The 23,674-nt window shown below is 44.4% G+C and overlaps 2 protein-coding genes across 2 annotated transcripts in view; both read left to right on the plus strand.

Annotated features, from left to right (window-relative positions):
- Positions 1–124: 124 nt before the first annotated feature.
- On the plus strand, positions 125–13,386 carry sh3bp5lb (SH3-binding domain protein 5-like, b). The gene is given in 7 exon segments (XM_048230381.1): positions 125–444; positions 692–754; positions 1,466–1,594; positions 1,892–2,053; positions 8,633–8,806; positions 10,615–10,841; positions 10,843–13,386. Coding segments are annotated over 7 exon segments (1,617 nt in total). The 5' UTR covers positions 125–189; the 3' UTR covers positions 11,450–13,386.
- Positions 13,387–16,418: 3,032 nt separating this feature from the next.
- Positions 16,419–23,674, plus strand: part of gabbr1b (gamma-aminobutyric acid (GABA) B receptor, 1b) — a 101,961-nt gene continuing 94,705 nt past the window's right edge. Inside the window, 1 exon segment of the mRNA XM_048229246.1 lies at positions 16,419–17,428. The gene's annotated coding sequence lies outside the window, so the exon portion shown is untranslated.

Raw genomic sequence — 23,674 nt, forward strand, 5'->3', positions numbered from 1 at the left:
CAAACGCCAACAAACAACAAAAAGTATAATGTCTGCGTTGTTTCGTTTTACCTGCTGAATAATCTGTAGTGTCTTAAGATGTCAGAGTGATGACAAAATATTTTAGATGCCTTATTTTAAATATTCCTCTGTAATACATTTGTTAGTGTTATATTTGACTGAGCAACCTGCTCGACGTCAAGGCCTCATATGGAAGCAGGGAGCTTGCGTGAGAATCCCCCGGGTTCTAGAGTGACTGAGTCGGCAGACTGGAGAGAGGAGACCCCGGGTGAGGAGGCAGAAGAAAGGAACGAAGACCTGAAAGAAAGGGGTGGAGATGGGGGGAACGAGAAAAATGGCGAGGAAGTGGAGGGTGACTGTGCGGTTAGTGGTGCTCCTGAAAAAGAGAGGTCTATGGAGGAGGAAACGGAGAAGTACGAGGAAGAACTGGATCCAAGAATCCAGGTAAGATAACTAAAGTCTAGCAAACGTTATCTAGTTAATGTAACGTTAAGCTTTCCAACAAAGTAAAATCACCAGTAATACAAGTTTGTAATCATACAAAATTCCTTTGGTTTAAAGTTACAGTATTAAAAGTGACTCATTTAAATGTGACAACCACCCAGTGGTTTTCGCAATGATGATCGCTAACGTTACTGTCGTGAGGTGTTAAAATGTTTGTAACACTGATGGGCCTTCTCAACCGCTGCAGGAAGAGCTGGAGCATCTAAACCAGGCCAGTGATGAGATTAATCGACTGGAGCTGCAACTGGATGTGAGTAAAGTAGTGGAGTTAATTAGAACAGAGATGTCAAGCGGGGTTACTTGAGGTTTTTCTATACTCCAGTCTGATTTGTAGGCCTATTTTATTAGTGGTGTCAAATGAGGTCAGGTTGAAGATGTCTACTGGGTTTACAAGGATACAAGGATACAAGGAAGTTTATTGTCACATGCATATAGTTACTGGAAGTAAGAAATGCAGTGAAATTATGTCTGGTGTCAGCCTATTTGTGCATTAATGGGAGGGTAAAAAAGTGCAGTAGAAGAGGGGTTTAGTAGATTATGGCAAGGGGTGCATAAAAAGGTGGGGAGGATTGGGATTGGGTGGGGGCACCAACAAAGGAGCACCTAAGAGCAACAGGGGCAAGGAAAAACTCCTTACCAAGGAAGAAACCTGGGCAGATCCACGGCTCAAGGGGCTACTGGGGTCTTAGTGTGTGTTGGGGGATGACAGGGGAGTGTTAGGGTGTTAGGAGGAAAATACGGGGGTGTTGGAGAGAAATAACATCATAATAATGGTTCATCCGTATGCTAGAAATGAATGTTGTCATGTTGTTAAAGCTGCTGCAAAATGAGGGGTAATTCCTGCAGAATTTACCGTTCTGAGAGAGTTTGTTAGAATGGATCTTTTCACTCCTTTTTGTTTCGTTTTCTCTGTCTGTACGACCACCTTCATCTAGCCTATGTGGTTTGTTCATTCAATCAGGAAGCACGATCCAGCTACAGACGGATCCTGACAGACTCTGCTCGGAAGCTCAATGCTCAGGGCTCACAGCTGGGGACCTGTATCGAGAAGGCCAGGCCATACTATGAGGCTCGCAGGCTTGCTAAAGAGGTGGGTGTGTGTGTGTGTGCGTCTCCTCAGTGTATTCATGCCCATGTTTGTAATCACACTCCCCGTGTTTCCTCATCACTCAGTAAGGCATGCCACCCAACCATCCATTTTACATTTTCTCTCTCATGTATGTGAGTATAGAGTAATGTACAAACACAGTTAATGGCAAATGGGTTTTAATCTGTTATTTTATATGTCTTATGCCACTGTGATTGATGGTTGTGTCTTAAGGTTAACTGTGCCTGACCATGCTGTGCCTGGCAGTGTAGTGAATGATTGGTTGTGTATGGTCCTCAGGCACAGCAGGAGACCCAGAAGGCGGCTCTGCGTTATGAGCGGGCTGTCTCGATGCACACAGCGGCCCGAGAGATGGTGTATGTGGCAGAGCAGGGTCTCTTAGCCGATAAAAACACCCTGGATCCCACCTGGCAGGAGATGCTCAATCATGCTACTTCCAAGGTACACACACACACAAACACAGACACACACACACACAGGCTTCCCCAGTCAACTAATAGAGAATCAGCTCACTCCACTGAAAAGTTAAACCTGTACTGGACGCAGCTCATGGAATATGAAAGAGGAAGAAGAATTGCTATTTTAAAGTTTGTGTCAGTTTTATAAAAAAAAAATGTGAGTCTACACACATGATATAGTGTATCTAGCTTAGTGTCTCTTCTAGGTAACTAAGATTAGATAAGAGACTATTATTAGGTTGTTGCTAATTCATGAAAAACTTGTTCTACCACTCTGTTGGTATTGGTTGAACACAATGTTATAAAAAATGACGTTAGTCCGCACACTGAAAACTCCTCCTTTATAAAAAAGATTTGAATCACCACATGTGACGTTTCGGGCTGAATGCCCTTCTTCAGACATGAAGACAGCAAGAAGACAAGGCACATATATACATACACACACCAATCAAAAAGTCACCTGACAAATCACTTGTTACAGGTTATTATCTTAAAGTGCAAAGTGTCCATTAAAGTGCAAGTGCAGACAAAGTCACATGACAATACTGTGTACTGTACATAGTGCCCCAGACAATCTTAAAGTGGTGATAAAATACAGGCACAGTTAAGCAAAAAAGCCACAGCTTATATCACAGTAACATGACCTAGCTTAAGAAGTCACAGTAACATGGCCTATCTTAACAGAGTAATGATGAAATACAAGCCCAGAAGAGCAAAAACAAGCGAACAGGCCACCGCTTATACATCACAGTGATGTGACCTAGCTTAGGAAATCACAGTAACATGGCCTAGCTTGAGAGAGCAATGATCTGATACAGTTAGACCCAATCAGTGACATACAAACAATAAAGTACAGAGAGCCTCTGATAAATATAAGGCCTAGTTGAGCCTACAAAAAAGGTCGCAGATCAAATTCCTCATTCATTGTTTTGGGGGCTAGAGTGTCAAGCGTATATGTCCAGAAGGCCTCCCTCTTTAGTAGTAGCGTATTGATGTCACCCCAGTGGGTGATTTGACCACTTCGATACCCCCAGTAGCAAAGTGTGGACAGATTGTGGGAGTTGAGGGTGAAATGAACTGCTACAGGGCTTTTGGAGTCATGATTTCTTATGTTGGATCTATGTTCAGATATTCTGATTTTCAATGGCTGAGTGGTCTTGCCAATATAGGCAAGACCACATGGACATTTGAGCATGTAAATGACATTCCGTGTGGTACAAGTGATGATGTCTTTGATAGCCAAAGACTTCCCTGTATGAGGATGGCTGAAACAGTTCATTTTGTGTGTGAAATTGCATTGTGTGCATCGGCCACATCTATAATTCCCAGGGGGCGCTGCTTGTAAGAAGTTGGTTGGAGTTACTGGTGGAAGGTGGGCCCTCACCAGAGAATTACGCAAGTTGGGTGGTCTTTTGAAAACTACCCGCGGGGCAGAAGTGAAAACTTTTAATCCTGGATCAGATTCAATGATATGCCAGTACCTATTGATGATGGATTTAATCTCTTTTCCAATGGGGGAATATTGCACAATACAGTTTACTTGAGGTCTTGTTTTATGTACTTTGCTGCGTTGAAGACATTCTGCTTCAGAAACAGAATCAAAACGACTGTGTGCGTCTTTGATCCAGTCTAATTTGTATTGTCTCTGTGCAAACCGCTTCTCAACTCCAAGAAGCTTGTGTCAGATAGTCCTCATCAGTGCTACAGATCGCTAATAATCTGACTAAATTGAGAAATCGGAAGGGCCCTCTTAAGAGCAGGGGTGGAAAGACTGGCCGTGTAGAATCGAGTTTCTGTCTGTACTCTTCCTATACAAATTAGAGCCAAGTGTGGTACCATCTCTGTATATTAAAATATCCAAGAAATTCATTTTTTGTGTGCTGTGTTCCATGGTAAATCGAAGTTGTTGGGTATTTGTGTTAATGAACTGATGAAATTGTCCTAGTTCAACTTCAGATCCTTTCCACACAAAGAATATGTCATATGTCCTCTTCCAATGTGAGATGTTATGCAAAAATGGATTACGTTGTTCGTTGAAGACTGTTTGGTGTCAAAACATTCACAGTAGAGGGAAGCAAAGCTGGGGGCCATTTTGGCACCCATACTTGTGCCCGATACCTGGAGGTAATAATCAGAACCAAAGAGAAAAAAAATTAGATGTCAACACAATCTCAAGCAGGTCCAATATGCATTTTGTGCTAGGGGTGCAGTCTATACGTCGACTGAGAAAGTGTTCTGATGCCTGTAGGCCCCTCAAACGGTACATTGGTATACAATGATTTTATGTCCATGGTAACCAACTGACATGGCTCATCTGTTAATTCTATTGTTTTTATCAATTTGAGAAATTCCATGGAGTCTTTCACATAGGAAGGTAAGTGCATTATTAATGGCTGAAGGAAGTGGTCCACAAAAGCTGATATGTTTTCTGTCAAAGATCCGATAGCTGCGACAATGGGTCGACCAGGCGGTACATCTGTGTACTTCTTATGAATCTTTGGTAAAGTATACAGAACAGGTGTGACTGGGGAGTTGACAGTCATAAAGTCAAATTCAGATTTTGAAATTTCCCCTGACCCAGGGAAGCCCTCTAGTTTATCCTGTGTGGGATTATGTTTCAGCTGTCTGTAAAAGGTAGTATTGCTTAGTTGTCTTTGGATTTCGCCATCATAAGCTGAGCGGTCCATTACAACTATATATTTGAATCACTAGACTCTTTTATCTTTTTTTAAGCGCATCAAGTTCTGTTCTTTGCTCTTTGGTTAGGTTATTGGCCACTTTGTATTCCTTCTTTTTGTTAAGCAGGAGAGACACGTCTTTCTCCACCAGCCTGCAATAGGTGTCCAAAGAGGCATTTCTCTTACTGGGAGGAATAAAAGTACTTTTACCTCTGAATGGAGTCCGTGTTTTCACGGTAGCGACAGCTGAATTGTCCTCGACTCCTCCGGAAAGGCCTCTAGCGTCTTGAGTCCCCGTAGTTCGTATGGCTGTAATAGTACCATCAAAGTGGCAATACAAATTAGACTGGATCAAAGACGCACGCAGTCGTTTTGATTCTGTTTCTCAAGCAGAATGTCTTCAACGCAGCAGAGTACAAAAAACAAGACCTCAAGTAAACTGTATTGTGCAATATTCCCCCATTGGAAAAGAGATTCAATCCATCATAAATAGGTACTGGCATATCATTGAATCTGATCCAGGATTAAAAGTTTTCACTTCTGCCCCGCGGGTAGTTTTCAAAAGACCACCCAACTTGCGTAATTCTCTGGTGAGGGCCCACCTTCCACCAGTAACTCCAACCAACTTCTTACAAGCAGCGCCCCCCGGGAATTATAGATGTGGCCGATGCACACAATGCAATTTCACACACAAAAATATAGCTGCAAGCAGCAATGAGGGGGGCCAAGCAGTTAAGCAGGAGTTGGGATTGGATTGGATTGTGCTGGACTGGACTTGACTGTGTTGTGTTAGATTGGATTGGATTGGATTGGACTTGATTGAATTGGACTGGACTGGATTCGAAGGTCACCGAATTTAATGAGTGTCCTCAAGATGTACTCTTAAATCCACATTCCAAGTTTGGTTTAAATTGGTGAAAGTGTTTATAATTATAGCACCCCTAGTGGTGAAAGTACACCAAATTAATTGTGCATCCTCAGGATGTAGTCCCAAGTCCACATACCAAGTTTGGTTGCGATAGGTGAAAGTGTTGCTAATCATACAGCCCCTAGTGGTCAAATGTCACCAAATTTATTGTGGGTCCTTAGGATGTGTTTACGACTCAATGTACCAAGTTTGGTGTCAATGCGAAAAAGTCTTCCTAATTATAGCACCCCTAGTGGTCAAAGTACACCAAATGTATTGTGTGTTCTCAGGATCGGGTCCTGAGTCCATATACCAAGTTTGGTTTCGATACGTAAAGGCGTGGCTGAGATATAAGCTCATTTCCTGTATCTCTAGCGCCCCCCTAGTGGTCGAAGGTCACCAAATGTATTGTGTGTCCTCAGAATGGGATCCCAAGTCCATATACCAAGTTTGGTTTCTATATGTGAAAGCATTGCTGAGATATGACCCACTTCCTGTGATTATAGCCCCCCCTAGTGGTCAAAAGACTCTAAATTTATTGTGCGTCTTCAGGATGGGGTCTCAAGTCCATGTACAAAGTTTGGTTTCAATATGTGTAAGCATTGCTGAGATATGAGCCTACTTCCTGTTATTATAGCGCCACACAGTGGTCAAAATGTACCAAATGTCTTGAGCCTCCTCCTTATTGGGTCCTGAGCACATGTGGTAAGTTTAGTCTTGATACGAGAAAACCTTGCTGAGATATCACTTCACTTCCTGTTTGGCGGCTTTGCCGACCATTTTAATTGGCTGTTACGGGCGAACAGTTTTAGATTTGAAGACGAAAAGGGATATTTGAGGCTTGGTCTAAAGATCATCTGCACCAATTTCGTGAAAATCGGACAAACTTTGTGACCTGTGAAAACGTTTAGGTGTTTTTGATTAAATCCAATATGGTGGCCGAATCAATTACGATGACATCACAATTTGGCTTGGGTCAGCCTATGGACCTCCAACAGCGTTAACAGACCCCACTAGTACATTTTAATTCCAAACACAACAGCAGCTACAGGCCAAAATGCATTTTTCCTAATTGCAGCGCCCCCTAGAGGTCAAAGGCCACCACCGTTTATAAAACATCCTCCTGATGGGGTCCTGAGTCCAGGTACTAAGATTGGTTATGATACATGAAATGGTTGCGGAAATATGAGCTCACTTCCTGTTTGGCGGCTTCGCCACAAATTTTGATTGGCTGTTACGAGAGAACAGTTTTAGTTCCGAAGACGAAAAGTGATAACTTTAGCTATAGCTTCGCTGCTTGGCCCCCAATGAACTGTTTCAGCCATCCTCATACAGGGAAGTCTTTTGCTATCAAAGACATTATCACTTGTACCACACGGAATGTCATTTACATGCTCAAATGTCCAAGACCACTCGGCCATTGAAAATCAGAATATCTGAACATAGATCCAACATAAGAAATCATGACTCCAAAAGCCTTGTAGCAGTTCATTTCACCCTCAACTCCCACAATCTGTCCACACTTTAGCTACTGGGGGATCGAAGTAGTCAAATCACCCACTAGGGGGGGTGACATCAATACGCTACTACTAAAGAGGTAGGCCTTCTGGATACGCTTGACACTCTAGCCCCCAAAGGGCTGCGACCTTTTTTGTAGGCTCAACTAGGCCTAATATTTATCAGAGGCTCTCTGTACTTTATTGTTTGTATGTCACTGATTGGGTCTAACTGTATCAGATCATTGCTCTCTCAAGCTAGGCCATGTTACTGTGATTTCCTAAGCTAGGTCACATCACTGTGATGTATAAGCTGTGGCCTGTTCACTTGTTTTTGCTCTTCTGGGCTTGTATTTCATCATTACTCTGTTAAGATAGGCCATGTTACTGTGACTTCTTAAGCTAGGTCATGTTACTGTGATATAAGCTGTGGCTTTTTTGCTTAACTGTGCCTGTATTTTATCACCACTTTTAAGATTGTCTGGGGCACTATGTACAGTACACAGTATTGTCATGTGACTTTGTCTGCACTTGCACTTTAATGGATACTTTGCACTTTAATGGACACTTTGCACTTTAATAACCTGTAACAGGTGATTTGTCAGGTGACTTTTTGATTGGTGTGTGTATGTATGTGCCTTGTCTTCTTGCTGTCTTCATGTCTGAAGAAGGGCATTCAGCCCGAAACGTCACATGTGGTGATTAAAATCTTTTTTTATAAAGAAGGAGTTTTCAGTGTGCGGACTAACGTCATTTTTTATTTCTGAAGTATTCGGGTCCAGCACCTGTTTGAATCTGGATGTGCGCGTTCTTTTTTTTTTTGTATTTTTTTGAACACAATGTTATCACAGATTGAAAGATGCGTTTGTTCTCACAGGGTTGTTTTCTGCAACCAACTCCAAAAAAGCTACATATTTTGAAACAACCTACAGACGATAGGATTACAGGCCTATACAGACAAATTGTGATTTTTGAATGTGTTTTTGCCACAAATGACGAAACCTTTTTAGGGTGTTTTTCTTTGACTTTGTATTAGATGAAATTTGTCATGTCTACCACATTTTATGTAGAAGGAAGCAACAAAAATAGAAATGATTGGAGAGTGAATGGTTCAAGTCAGGATGCCCTACTTCCCCAAGGCAACAATTAACTGCGCACAGTTATAGAGCACAACAGTATTCAACTGTAGCCTATGTCTAAACTTGTTGTGTCTAGAATTGTGATGCTGTATTTGTTTTAATACAACTTAGAAAAATTCATATAGGGCCTTTTAAGAAAATTCATATAGGGCCTTTTAAGATGTTTACTCGTTCCCAATTATTTTTTTTAATCTACAGTATCCTGGGGAGGAATTGTATGTGATTAGTTTAGCTGGAGTCTCTAGTCCTCTGAGGGGCTGTGTGTGCAGTGGTGGGAGGGAAGTTTCCGATGAGTGGCGATGTTTCCAGTGCTGTGCTCAGCGGTTTCTATGGCGCTGGCAGGTGAACGAGGCGGAGGAGGAGCGCCTGCGGAGCGAGCGCGAGCATCAGCGCGTCACACAGCTGTGTCAGGAGGCCGAGGCCCGCGTGCAGACGCTCCAGAAGGCCCTGAAGAGGGTCATCGTCAAGTCCAAACCCTACTTTGAGCTCAAGGCCCAGTTCAACCACATCCTAGAGGTAAGACACACACACACACACACACACACACACACACACACACTTATGGCCTAACTGTATTTTATGTAGTCTTAACTGCATATTGAAGATAAGAAAATGTGGTCAAAGTATGATGTTGGACAAGTGATGTTTACAAAAGTAACAAAAAAAAATAGTTTGGTACCTTTGTTTCCATTGTTGAAGCACATACATTTTGTTGAAAGGTTTGCCTAATAAACTGTTATCATGTCTAAGCTTGTCTAAGCATAGAGAATCTGAATACTCATGCATACATATTTACTATTTTGCAATTTTTCATATCAGTTGGGTGTTTAGTAAGGTAAGTCACCCTCTACTGTTTTCTGGCATGTTGACTTTTAAAAGCATTGCCAGCTGGTTAAACAGCAGATCACTAATAATTACAACCAAGAGATGGTGTACATTTTTGTCCAGGAATCAGACGGACATGCCCCTCTGATTGGTCAGAATACATGAGCTTAAACAGTACACATCAAAATGTAGAAATGCAGATTTAGTTTTTTTTTTTTTATGAATATTATATTTAGTATAGTATAAGTATATATACTCTTTTGATCCCGTCAGGGAAATTTGGTCTCTGCATTTAACCCAATCTGTGAATTAGTGAAACACAGCACACAGTGAGGTGAACACACTTATCCTGGCGCAGTGAGCTGCCTGCAACCACAGCAGCGCTCGGGGAGCAGTGAGGGGTTAGGTGCCTTGCTCAAGGGCACTTCAGCCGTGGCCCACCCTCCGGTTACAAGTCCAGAGTGCTAACCAGTGGGCCACGGCTGCCCAACAAAAAATATGGGACAAAATATTAATATGGCAATATATCATATGGTTTCTTTTTGCGATAAGTTATCAATATGCTGGCACCAAATATTGATATATTTACTAAGTTATTAAATTCATGCATAAACATATGCATAAACGTGTCTAAAACACTGAAATATGCATTTTAAAAAGGAAATCTGTGATTTCTTGAGAGCTATATTTTGCTAATTTGAAAAAATATTTGTAGATTTTTAAGAGGCATTAAGCTAAAACTCTATGCACTTTGTACACTGTTTCAAATCCGTTGTGAAATGCAGTGAATAAATACGTAATTCCAGCTTTTTGCCTTTTTCTTCTTTATTTACACCGATATCGTGATGTATCTATCGTAGGTGAATCTTTTGCAACGTAAAAGGCAAGTATTGCAGAATCGCTGAATTGTGATATTATCGCTATCATGGGCAAAGTATCGTGACTGTCGATTCGTGAGGCACTCTGCGTTTCCCAGCTGTAATACTGAGTGAGATTTTAGTGTAATAAAAGTTGCATTACGGTTCAGATCAGCAACAGTGACTAGCTTGATGGAGATGGAACAGAAAACCAGGTCTCATAATTTAAAAACAATTGTGCTGTGTTAGAACATCTTCAGGTTGCAAATAAATATCCCATAGCTATAAGGCGTGCAAAATAAGGAAATAAAGAAGATGAATCCTATAATGAAAAGCATGGAGTTTTTAACATGTCTAACTTCACATTAAAATAATGTTTTGATCTTGAAATTGAGCCTCAAATCATTATTTACATTGTAGATTATTTTTGTGAATCTGCTTTGTGCTGCATCACAGAATGCTTAATCTAAATCTAAATGCTTATAGTGCATGATCATGTGAAGATTGCTCATTAACACTTTTGGTGTCTCGCAGTTTAGTTTGATGTGGTGCCCTTCCGTGTCACTGTAACTGATGTATTTGTCTGTCTGTCTGTCTGTGTGTGTGTGTGTTTTGCCTGTGTACGGACACACTCTGTTTTAGGAGCACAAGTCCAAGGTGGTGCAGCTTGAGGAGCGTGTTGCCAAGGTCAAGACCCGCTACTCAGTCGCGCTGCGCAACCTGGAGCAGATCAGCGAGCAGATCCACGCCCAGAGGGGGCGCGTGCGCGCCGCCAGACAGAGCGTCCGCACCTGCCAGGGCCGCAGCTCTCCGGTCGGGGCCGAGTCGGAGAAGGAGGAGGTGGTCCAGGCGGGGGCGTACGGTGGCGTCGGCGCAGGGGTTGACCAACAGCGAGTGGGCCGACTCGGAGAAGACCCGCCAGTGGGTGGAGCGTCACCGGGAGAGTGGGTGGGGCCAGCAGGAGAAGGCGGGCTCGGACTCCATGTCCGTCATCAGCCTGCAGACGATCGCGTCCGACCTGGAGAAGTGCGACAGCGTGGAGCACCTGGGAGAGATGAGCGACGTGGGCAGCCTGCTGGGGGAAGACCTGGAGAGAGAGAGAGCCATGATGGAGATGGAGAGGGAGAGGCACAGGGAGAGGGAGAGGGAGAAGGAGAGGGGGGCAGAGGAGAGGCCCGTGGCCAAGGAGGGAGGGCTGGGAGTGGAGAGGGGAGCCTGTCGGAGCCGAAAGGCAGCAGAGTTTTGTCAAGCAACACCACAGGAGCGTAAGCCTGTAAGAACACACAGGCACACACAGAAACAAACACAAACACACACACACACACACACACACACACACACACACACACACACACTCATTCATTCACAAACACACCACAGGAGCAAGGATTCACACATCCCACACAAACAGATGTGTCAATACTACAACCAAACAAAATACACATCCACTTACACAACTCATTTTGAAGAACTGTAGCCAGTATCTGCCACTTCCTAGTGGAGGAAGTGATTTTATCCTCAGCTCTCTGCTCAACGCTGCTCACTTGCATGCTGATGAACACACAAACACTCGCCACATAAACCTTCATTTTTACCGTCAGGAACAAATCTGTGTGTGTGTGTGTGTTTTGAGTCAACACTATCTGTATGGACAGAGGTGCAGCATGATCTTATGAGTAGAAACAGATTCCCACTGACAAGATTCTCTTACACTCTTCGCCGCTGGAACACACACACACACACACACACACACACACATGCCTATTAGACGCCTATTAAAAACGCACTTTAAGATGTGAGGGGAATGTGAAGGCAGGCCCCTGAGGGATTCGAAGTCCTTCCTCTCCGAGCCAGTTTCATATTCCACACCAATATCAGTGTTTTGAGGAGGGTGGGGGGTAAGGCACTGTGGAACACTGGAAGGCGGAAAAAGAATACAGCAGAAAGGTCAGGTTTCTCTAAAAGGTCGTCGCTGTGATCGTCCCATCATTGAAAACAGACACCATTGCGCATCCTGAAGCCGCTCATAATAATAGCAGCATCAAGCCCACCAATCCCACTAGTCCTCTCCCCTGTTCCAGTATCTTCTCACTGCAACACTCATGCAGCACTTTATGCAGGAAGATTGAAGGTGACTCTTGCGAGGCTTGTCTGATTTAAACACACGCCCAGGCGAACACTGACACACACACACACACACACACGTATACACTTGGGCGTGTGTATTTTTTTGGCAGTGTGCATGATACTGACACAATTCTACTTGACTGGATGCTGTGCACACACACTTGTTTCATAAACACAAATACATAAACACACAGACGCACACACTCTCTATATCCGTAAGATGTCGATGATCAAAAGATCCGCCGGAGACAGATGATGTCATGGTTCTGCTGCCTACGCAGTAATCCCAGCAGTCCTGAATCATCTCGCAGGAGCCCGAGACTACTGACGTTAATGTGCTGTTTTTGGTTGGACGTGAGAGCGTTCTTTGATTATTTATTTTTTTTGTCTGTGTGTGTCTGTTCTTTCTTCTGTGTACTCTGCTGGAGTCAGAGAGGAGACGATCTTGTCGTTGTCGTGGACACCAGATGTTTTACAGTCTAGGAGGCACGAGCTGGACCCTCTTATCCCCCTTTTTCATCCTGACTTTGTCCGTGTCATTGCTCTCTTTGTTTACTCTCTGGTCATCTCTCTATACCACCCCCCCTTCACTCCATCCTCATTACCAACCAATAACCAATTGTTCTTCTCTTCCTCGAGTGCCACAGTGACTCTGGCCTGAGGTTAATGGTCTCGTTATGGCTAGCTTGGGATGGCTGTCGTACCACAAGTCTTATTAACTGATGAAATACCATAGTACACACTCTTTTTCGCGGCAGTGATTATCTCGACTTTGACGCTTTTGACAGAGCCGCTTGTTAGGGTCACTGACCGCTGTGACTGTCTTTAGATCAGCGGTTTGGCTGTCTTAGACCCGCTGGAGAAGTGGCCCTTTAATTCCTGATGCGGGATTAGTCTTATCCTCGCACCTCATGTCTTCCCATCTGCTTCAGTGGCTCCTTGTGTCTGTGCACTCTGCTGCCCTTTTCTGACTGTCTGCATCGTCAACCCCCCTCGCCTCTCGCCTACTCTGCCCTGATCCCAGTAGCCCTCTCACACGGCATACATCCTAGCAACCCCCTACTGTCCATATTACTAACCGCCTCACACTCGACAGCCCCCGGTTGTGCATTCTGCTTACCTCTGTCCTTGTGTTCTGTACATACGCCCCTGCTGTACAGACCTGTTTGTTTGTTGGCCGTGCAGGTGATGTATTATAAATGCTGAACAATGTTGACTGACCGGTAACTTATTAAGGATGTAATTTATTGAATAACAGATGATTAAAACTTTTATTGAACAACCCCACTTTGGCCTCATGGGTTATTTTTTTTTTTTTTCCACACTGTAATAAGGAAAAACTACCAGGCAGGTTACCCAGAACGGTGGTTAATGGAGCAAGGCTTGTAACGATCTGTAGGGAAATGCTCAGACTTTGTCGCACAAACTTCTTATATGAGGGCAATGAACACGCCTACGTACACAAACACACACACACACAAACAAAACGGTAGCAAATAATGGCGACTAAGCACCGTGGGTGTAAGGAGCAGTGATGGAACATCAGGGTAGAGATTACGATAGCAATTTCAGCCAGAGAGGAGTGGGTCAGGGGCCGGGTCGGGGTGCTGGCAGATGGGGAAAAGGGTGATGGATGAAGTCTTTTTCGGAGAACCAGGCTGGAAGAGGTGAGAGATATGCTGCTCAGCAACGGCAAGTGAGAGACAGATTCAATTAGGAGGGACAGAGAGGTTGGCGAGAGCAGGTAAAGACTATCGGACTGGTCATCGGTGAAAAGAAGGCGAGGACAGGGAGACTTCCAAGCTGGCCTCAGCCATTTAAATAAAGATATAGACCTCAGTGTAAGACAGAAGGGGGGTGGTAGGGGTGACAGTATAAGAGAGACCAGGAGATGATTGAGGGCAGAGAGAATGGGTGGAGAGAAAAGGATTCATGAGCAGCAGCAGAATTGAACAATGGGGCTAAGGAGAGTAAGTGTTGATAGACAGTGATTACATCCAAGGCCCGTGATGGAGAGTTAATAAAAGAGGGAGGGAGAGGAGCATGACAGCCAGACTGAACAGAGAGATGGAGGGACTATGGGCTTTTGTTTAGTTGTGCACTGCAGTTTTCCACCTCGAATAGTGACTTCTTGCTGTGTGATAATCGTATGTTCTGTGGAAGGTGTAAAGGAAAGAGACAGAGATGGACGAAATTAGTGGACAAGGTGTAACAGAAGACGGACAAAATAAGTAGATATGTTTAGTGTGCTGCCACATGCCCGGTCTATGCTTCTGAACACACACACTGTCTAAGGGCTCGGCGGTGGTCCTCTCATCCTGTTCTCTGTGCAGCAGGGCCCCTCCTATGACTGCGGCGTGCCGTGAGCAGCGCTGACAGCCCAGGCCTGTTTTGGTGATTGATGTGAGTGAATATGCAGCAGAGCAGGGAAATGGGGATAAACCAGATTACCCAGCGGGTTCCAGACAACATGAGAGGAGAGGAGAGTGCAGAGGAGAGCGCTGTTGAGGTAACGTCAAGAATTTTTATTTTTTCTTGTTTGAGTAATCTAAGGACAACTGCGTATTAGCATATGATTTTTCCTATCATCAAAGAGATTCATTTAATAGTTGTAGTTACTGTGCATATATGCACATTTTTAGGACAAGTAGACCTACATGACAGTGAAACATGAAGTCTAATAACAATAACACAACATGGCTGCCAGATAAAAAGGCTAATGCAAAAAGAAATAGATTTACAACCAATATGACAGGTAGAGGTATAGATAGGTAGTCATCATAACATCTACAGGTGTCCATTGTAACAATTGAAACACTGACAACGATACTAATGACCCCAGGCCAGACAGGCAGTCAGGCAGTCAGCCGGTCCAAACTGCTTCAGGCACGCTTGGCCAGCTCCAGCAAAGCTGACAGCTCAAGTGTCATGAACCTGCTGTTAGATCTGTTGTTCGGCACCACACGGATTGAGATATCAGTAGCAGCTGAGAGGGAGTATTCATCCAGTGAGTGTCATGAGAAGGATATCTGTTCAACTGTGCCACAGACCACACATGGCAAACAACCTGACACAATTACTTATAAATACAGATGAAAAGCTGTCTTATCTACTCGCACCCACACACTTGCTCATACAGTACACACAACTGAGTACACAAGCCCTCTCCCACAGGGCAGAAGATATTTGTCAAAACAGTCATCCGAATGGATGTAGAGCTGGGAAATCCCACATATTTTATATATCTGAAAATGTCTGAAAATGTAGCAGTGTAATATTCAGTGCATGCATTCATGTACTGCAAAAAAATAAATGTTGTTCCGAATATAGGCCTACTTACACATATATTATGTATCACCTGTAATTCTTTCTCAATCCAAAATATGTTCAAAAATATGATCATGACATTTCTACGCAGAAGTAATCTCTACCTGTCATCTGATTATTCTTGAGGAATGTTACTGTCACCATTTATGGAAATGGCTGGAAGTTTTCAACTTGAACATGACAAATGTCTGCAGAGTCAGATTGAATCTCCAGGGGTCCTTGCAGGCCCTGTGACTTGCACACTATTTCCCCAGAAAATTATCTTGCCTTCAGGGAAAATAGGCTAGGCCTGCTACATATTTTTCATTTGCAAGAATGGTGGCTGTTGCATATTATGGCTATGATGGGCAAATATGGGTATTATTTGTCATTAAAAAAAAGAAACTGACATGAGTATGGTGATGTAATAGGCCTACTTGATGGATTGTACTTTAGTACTTTCATTGTGTGGCTGTATTTATTTTATAATCCCTTCTATGGGCCGTTTGCTCATCTAATTGAAGGGTTGATTTTCAAATATTCATTTCCTTGTGGCTGTCAACCTCTGTGAGATGTATCCATTCATTTCCATGCGCAGTGGCTCACTCCCCTGCCTTTGGCCTGAACTCCGTTTCAGCCAGCATGACTCATCCACTCGCTTCCCCTGCAAAGCCTGCAGTGATGGGATTCTGTGTGCCGCTTACCATGGATGGCTTTTGCACGCAAACCGCTGAAATAATGAATAATAAAAGGGATAATCCCGCAGTGACAACAGAAGTCCGGCAGCGCTGATCCTTGTCTCCCCTCTAATGGAATTTCAACGAGAAGCGACAACAGCGTCAGGTCGCAGCAGAAATAAGTATATTAGGCTACACTCGAAGCATGAGTACATACATCAACCTGACAACACACAAGAGAGGAGAAAAGAGAAAAAAACTGGTTTCCATTGGTTGCGCTCAGAAAGCCATCCGCGCAGCAGAGGGGTGGGCGGGGGGTGGCGGTCTGTACTATTTATCTAGGATATGCGCGCACCATCTGTCTCTCCGGCAGCCAATCAGCACTCTTAATTCCCACCATTCTCTCGTCGCCGTCCTCGTGGATTGTATCGTAAGCGAGACCAGGCTACTGCAGATGAGAGCGAGCGCGGGCGAGAGCGCTGTGGAAGAGTTAACGTTGCGTCTCGCCCCTGTGACGTCGTGAGTGAGTGAGGGACTGATGGGAGAGCTAGAAGGAAGGGAAAGGGAGGTGTACCGTTTGTCGTTGTCGTCGTCCGTCTGTAGATGCTGTGTATTTTCTAATCTTATCATTATCTGACAACATTTATGTTGCATTTTCCTATGCTTCAGGATTCAAAAATATAGCACAAGTGAACTGCACGAATTATTAGCATAGCATAAGCACAGTATTATCAAAGCACCGCTACCGAGAGTTGTTATTTATTTTTCGTTGCTAGTCGTAGCCATTGGGAAACGGGATTTTCATGGGCGTTTGGAGTGTGTGAGTATAATCGTGAGCTGTTGGTAGAATGTGTGTTTTAGGCTTTTTACTGACAGCGCGTGAACATTTCCGATGAAATGCAACTTTTCGTTTCCTTTTTTTTTTCCCCTGTGAGCTCCATGTTATAAATGTGATGCCAGTGATTTTCGATCGAGCAATACATTGACCCAGGCACAACTGTATTCTCAGCATATAAAAATTGCACAACTTTGTCTGTTCGACTGTAATCTTATGACTGTTATTGGCCTATTGAGTCGCGGTTTCGATTATAGCCTACGTTTGGTTTCCAGAACAATCTTTGATATTTATAAATAGGCACGCGACCATTATCACGCAATATTAATAATTTTATTACACATGAAGATTGTCGGAACTCGACATTAATAATCTCTGCAAGCAATTTAAAGAAAGATATTTGTTGTGGTCGCACGCACGCGAGTACACATTCACGTACACACATACACCAGCCTCTCCACTGAAAAGGACCTCTACTGAGCGGCGTCCCGCGGAGAGCCCGAGCAGCGCGGTAAGTGTGTGTGTGTGTGCGTGTGTGTTACCTGTCTGAAGTCCTGTTGTCCATCATCACTGGCTCTCTCATGCTCTCAGTGTGTGTGAGTGCAACTCTGTGTGCTCTGGTGGGCTCGTGCTGCGTGTGTGAGTGTAGCTCTGCGTGATGTGCCGCGCGCAAGCTGTGTGTGTTTGATGTGGACTAGGATGTTTCTGCACCTTAGCGTTCACACGCATCTGGTCCATGAATGGCATAGTCAGTTAGAGTCCGTGCTTTCCTGTCTTGGCACTCCTCCCGCCACAGGACAGCACTGTCATAGCCTATTGATCGATGAAGGGGCGATGGAAGAAGCAGAAATGTGCGACCGTGGGAGAGGATGTCATACCGCGCTACGCGGCCAGTCATGCTGGTCCTCATTAACAGATGTCAATGGTCACCACCCACCCAGCCTCATGCAAACATGCGAAGGCCCGTGGTGTGCAGAGGCTTTGGTGATAATACCCGGACCTGCTCTTAAATCTACCCGGGGAGTCCCTCATTGAGCCTGGAATCCCGCTATGATTCCATGTGCCCCTGTCCAGGGTGCTGAAACCGACAACATACTAAAATGCCGGAAGAAACGGCAGAGAACCATCAGTGGCAAGTCAGTGTATGAGAGACACATTATGTCCTTATGATTTTTCTTTTTTTTTTAGGTTATTGTGCTTTTATATTTTTTGGAAGTAGCTAGTATTTAAGGTATAGAGGTGTGTGTGTGAGGTATTTTTCTGTGTATAGTCTTAATATCATTGGAAGTTTAAGGATGCATGCACCTTTCTATCTATGCTATAGTTCTTTTTATGGAAATCAGACTCCATAGGTGTATGAGCATGATTTGTAGGTGATGGATGCGTGTATGTAGAAGTGAGTGTATGTGATGTATGCATGGATCGAGGTTGTTTGTGAAGTGTGTATGCGGTTTTGCAGGTGTAAATGTGGTTAATTAGCTTCTCTGAGGTGGTGCATCGTGTTTATTCATCAGCAAGCCACATTCCCCAGGGAGAAAAGAGTGAGCTTAACGAACTCTCATAATTAGGGCAATCAGAAGTAACGGCTTTCCACTGAGTCTGTATGCTGTGCTGACTGTGCACTATATATGTGGCACTGATGAACACACAGACTCCCAAAGAGAAAAACAAAAATTGAGAAAATGGTCTCATACAAACACCAGCAGCATTTCTGAAAGTAGTGTTCTCTATGAGTGGTACAAGAGTGCTGTGCATGTGCCTGAGTGGTCACATGATCATAGTGTGTATGTGTGTTCATGTGACTGGCTGCATTATCTTGCCTGTGGGGCAGAGCTAGATACACAAGTGTATGTGTGCGTGTGTAAGAGTATGTACTAAATTTCTTTCAAGGAGTTCTGAATTATTAAGTTGGAAAATGAATGTGGAAATATTTGTGAGCGTAGAAGTAATCCATGTCCATTCTAAGAAATTACGTTGGTACCTTTCATTTTGTACTGATATAATATGGATGCTTGCAATCTTCAAGATAACACACACACGCACGCACGCACACACAAAATGACAGAAATCATCTACAAAACACACTGATAAACCAAAGTCCGGCACTTCCTCGTTTTCCTGAGTGATGTTTTGAAATCCCCAACCATTCAGAGTTTGTGTTGCCTGGGCAACCCCTTGGGCCATACTGCAGTATCTCTTGACAGGTTAATTGACTCTGCCTCCCCCTCCCCTTCCTTCCACTCCCCCCACCCATCTCCGTAGAGTGTGCATCCGACAGGGTCTTGTGTCTCGTTGCTCGGCAAAGCGGCGCTATGCTGACTGACAGGGCAGTGCCTCGGCCAGGTGATCACACTCGCGCTCGACAGGGGAACAGAGGGGCTGACTGACACGTGCGGGCAGGACGACATACTGGAGAATGTAGAACAGACAGTCCGACGCCTTTCCTGTCTCGCTGTCTGCCCCTCCATTGGTTTCCTCTTGTCATTTTGTCTTCACCATGTTACTGTCTCTCTCTGCCTCTCTCTCTCTCTCTTTATTTATTTTACTCTGTCTTCCTCTTGCTTTCTCTCTCTTTATTTCTTTGGCTCTGTCTCTCTCTCGCTCTGTCTTTTTCGCTCACACTGACATACTGAACTCCTGAGACCCACACTGGGAACCACCACTGCGAGAGGGCTCTGGTCCACTTCTCTTTCAAGTCATAGGCAGTACAGATCTCTTACTCTGTCTCTTCTCATCCTCAGTTCACCTGGCCTGAGAGGGATGTTCAAGTTCAATGTTTCGTGGGTACAGTCTCCAACTGACCTGACTGCAGACTAAACTGATTGGAGATACTATACAAGCAGATAAGGTGAATGTAATTGAAGTAGGGATGAATAACCAGAGAGAAGCTACCAGGGCCAGAGTTCTCAAGGGACAGCGTATGGGACAGTCATAAATAATTCAGTCCGAAATACGCTGCACTGCTTTAAGTCCTTGTCTGGGTTGATGCATTTTATAACCTATGCATGTCCCCTGTGCTACATATAGAATTGACAGCGCTGTCCTTGAGTTATGTGTTTTGTGTCAGTGTGTGTGTCTGACGAGGGCTTAACAGAACTTTGAGGAGTAAGGTGGACAGTAGAAGGCAGAAGGCAGCACTCATACCTGCTGGATAGAACAGCAAGTCCCGTAGGGATAATGGGAATAGTGGGGGTGGAGCTCAGATTATTCAGCAATCTGAACGCTGAACGCTGGATTGTTATTCAGCAATCTGAACGCTGAACGCTGGATTGTTATTCAGCAATCTGAACGCTGGATTGTTATTCAGCAATCTGAACGCTGGATTGTTATTCAGCAATCTGAACGCTGTTTTTTTTTTTTTTGCGGTTTTGTCAAGCCCATTAATAATTTCTTCTCATTCTACTCGGGCTTCTGAGCTGTGCTGTATTGTTTTGGTTATGAGGAAAGGAAAGAAAAGGCCCGTCTTTGTTCTCTGTATGTGGTCAGCGTGAGCTGAACCAGAAACACATGGGATATTTAAGCATGAGTAACGATAAACAGGAATGATAGACCTTCAGCATGGTTCTGGACTGTTCTGTTTTTTTTCCTGTGTGTGTTTGTTTGTGTTTATCACTGGTCGGTGTGTGTGTGTGTGTGTGTGTGTGTGTGTGTGTGTGTGTGTGTGTGTGTGTGTGTGTATCTATAAAGGTGTGTGTTTTTGTGCTTGTGTGTGTGTTTTTGTGTCTCAGTGTGTATCTGTGTGTGTTCGTCTCTGTCTTTCTGTGGGTCTGTGTCTTATCGTTGCTGCGCAGAAAAGCCTTTTCGGCAATGCTGCCTCCGAATGCCAGACAGTAATAATCTTTGGTGTCTGTTAAAGTGGAATTCATATTTCAGCTTGTTGTTTAAGCAAGTGGGTGTGTGAGTGTTCTTCTGTGAACAGCGGGATGGCATGTTTGGTGCCTGCGCTGATATTTTGGTGTCGAGCCGGTGTTTGGGGCTTAGCTGATTTTTCATGAGTTCAGTGTCGTGATGAGTGGGGTCTAGGCATGCTCAGAATGCTTGATTGGCAAGGCAACTGGCCAGGGTCCTGAATCGCTCCACAGACAAGACTGAGAAATAGGATTGGGATTTGGAAACCCCTGCAGACACCTTCCTTACTCCAGGCAGGAGGTGATACAGCAGGAGGGTGTGTGGGGTGTGTGTGTATGCTAAGTGAATGCTTAAGTAAGATATGTGGAGACAGATGTAAGCAGAATTAAACATGTCCTAATGGAAAAAAGGGAAAAAAGCCTGGAAAATTATCCCCCCACCACACACACACACACACATATACACATACACAAACATCCCCCCCCCCCACCCCACTGAGCTTTGGTTCTGATCCGTCAGTTGGTGTGTTTGGCGTCCGAGAGAGGTGTAGCGAGAGAGCTGGGGTTTGCTGCAGCCCTAAGGATGGGGGGCCTCAGCACCGGCGTGACGGTCAGCTGACATTGGTCCCCCTAATGTGTACCCCAGCCAGTGGGCACGGCCATGCCTGAGAAACACCGGGCAAAAGCATCCAGAGGAAAAGACCCGAGTGAAAAATGAGCGAATGAGGGCAGCCATCAGATGAGAGGAGGAGGATAAGCAGAGACATCAGGAGGAGGAGGAGGAGTGTGTGTGTGTGTGTGTGTGTGTGGGGGGGGGGGGGGGTGGCAGAAGACGAAGAACGGACAAGCAAATGGAGACATTTTGGAGAGACAGAGTAGCGGCAAACCAGTGCAGACATCAGTGGAAGACAGAGGAGGAAGGAATGAGTGCAGCAGGCCTCAGAGCAAGACAGAGTGGGAGTAAGTGAGTGCAGACATCGGTGCAAGATATGAGATGAATGAGTGGGAGACTAAGGAGGCAGAGGGGGGGGGCAGAGGGAGTGAGATGGAGGATGGGAGAGAGAGAGGAAAAGAGATGAGTGTGTGTCTGTGTGTGTGTGTGTGTGTGTGTGTTTTGTGTGTGTGTGAGGACCTCAGGAGACCTTCTCCTGTAAGAGTTTTGTTCAGGAGTCATCAGTCCAAACATTAGACAAAGCAAAGCAGTTACTGAATTAGACACATTTCCACAACTCGCACAACATTTTCTCAAGACTGAACAAAATTACAAAGTAAACTGTTGAGAGCTCAGGATTTGATGACAAAATCTAATTCTCCCCTCCAGTACATATTCTCAATTTAAAATGAATATATTACAGTGAATATATGGACAACGTGTAGCATACATCAATTCAGAACACAGAGGCAGGACAGTTTTCAGAACGTCCTGATGTTGTACTTTTGTTTTGCACTCCGCCATGGTAATGAGATATTTCTTAGCTTTGCATTAAGAGAAACAATCCCAATATATTTCCTGGATGTGAAGTGCTGTGCAGAGATGCATCAAAGGAATGTTGAAGCCAAAGTGAAGGACAATGCAGTGAAATTAAAACCAAGTAAAGACAATCTGACTCAGCACCACACACACACACACACACTCACACACTCTTACACACTCACAGATTTTTTGCTCCTGTAAGGTGCTATGGGCAGCAGTACTCACTGGCTTTGTCATCATGAAATAGCTTGGCTGCCTTACACACACACACACACACACACAACACACACACACAGTGATACCTACATAATGCACATTCTGTACATTCTGAAAAAGCATCACCACGCACATTAAATTAAATTGTCACATGTACTGAGGAGCCCTGTAAATCCATATGTACACCTATATCCTGAGGTTTTGACCATTATGGGAAATCATCTTGTAATATTAGTGTGTGTGTGTGGGTTCTCTCGTATCTGTCTGGGTGGTTTGTGAAGCGTGTTGTGTCCGAGGGGAGCTCATTTGAGAGGCGTCCAGCGCCGCCGTTTCTAAACACTCATTAGCAGCGCCTCGCGGCCTCATTCTGCCCTCAATTCATTAGCTCATGTTTGCTGTTTGGGTGAGTATACTGTACATAGGACTGTGTGTGTGTGTGTGTGTGTGTGTGTGTGTGTGTGTGTGTGTGTGTGTGTGTGTGGTGGATGGTGGGTGATAACAAAAATAATGTGAGTGTAGGCCTATGTGTCTGAATATGCTGGCCATGGACAAATTAATGTGTCTGTGTAGCCTCCTGTCTGTTCCCCCTGATGTGCTGAAACAGACCCTGTTCCGGAACAACCGTTGCATGAAAGCCTTTTACCTTAGGTCTGAGTCTACCTTAGGTCTGAGTCTACCTTAGGTCTGAGTCTACCTTTGATTTTAAACAGAAGTTGGAATTTCCATTACAGGGGCTGCGGTGTGAGTAGGCAGCAATTTAGTCTATTGGTGAGCTTGTGAGTATGGTTTTATGAATGTTAGCCTGTGTGTGTGAACTGAATATCTGTGTGCCTAAGTACTGTGTGTGCATTTGCATGTTTGTGTGTGTGTGTATTTGCGTGTGCATTTGTGTGTGTGTGTGTGTGTGTGTTTTTTGTGTGTGTATCTGCGTGTGCATTTGTGTGTTTGTGTGTGTGTGTGTGTGTGTGTGTGTGTGTGTGTGTGTGTGTGTGTGTGTATTTGCGTGTGCATTTGTGTGTGTTTGTGTTTGTGTGTGTGTGTGTGTGTGTGTGTGTGTGTGTGTGTGTGAGTGAGTGTGTGTGTATTTGCGTGTGCATTTGTGTGTTTGTGTTTGTGTGTGTGTGTGTGTGCGTGTGTCTCTATGTGAGTGTGTGTGTGTGTGTGTGTGTGTCTGTGTGTGTGTGTGTGTGGCAAAGTGAGAGAGAGAGGTAGGTGTGGG

Source organism: Alosa alosa, chromosome 20 (assembly GCF_017589495.1).
Source record: "Alosa alosa isolate M-15738 ecotype Scorff River chromosome 20, AALO_Geno_1.1, whole genome shotgun sequence".
NCBI lineage: Eukaryota > Metazoa > Chordata > Actinopteri > Clupeiformes > Clupeidae > Alosa > Alosa alosa.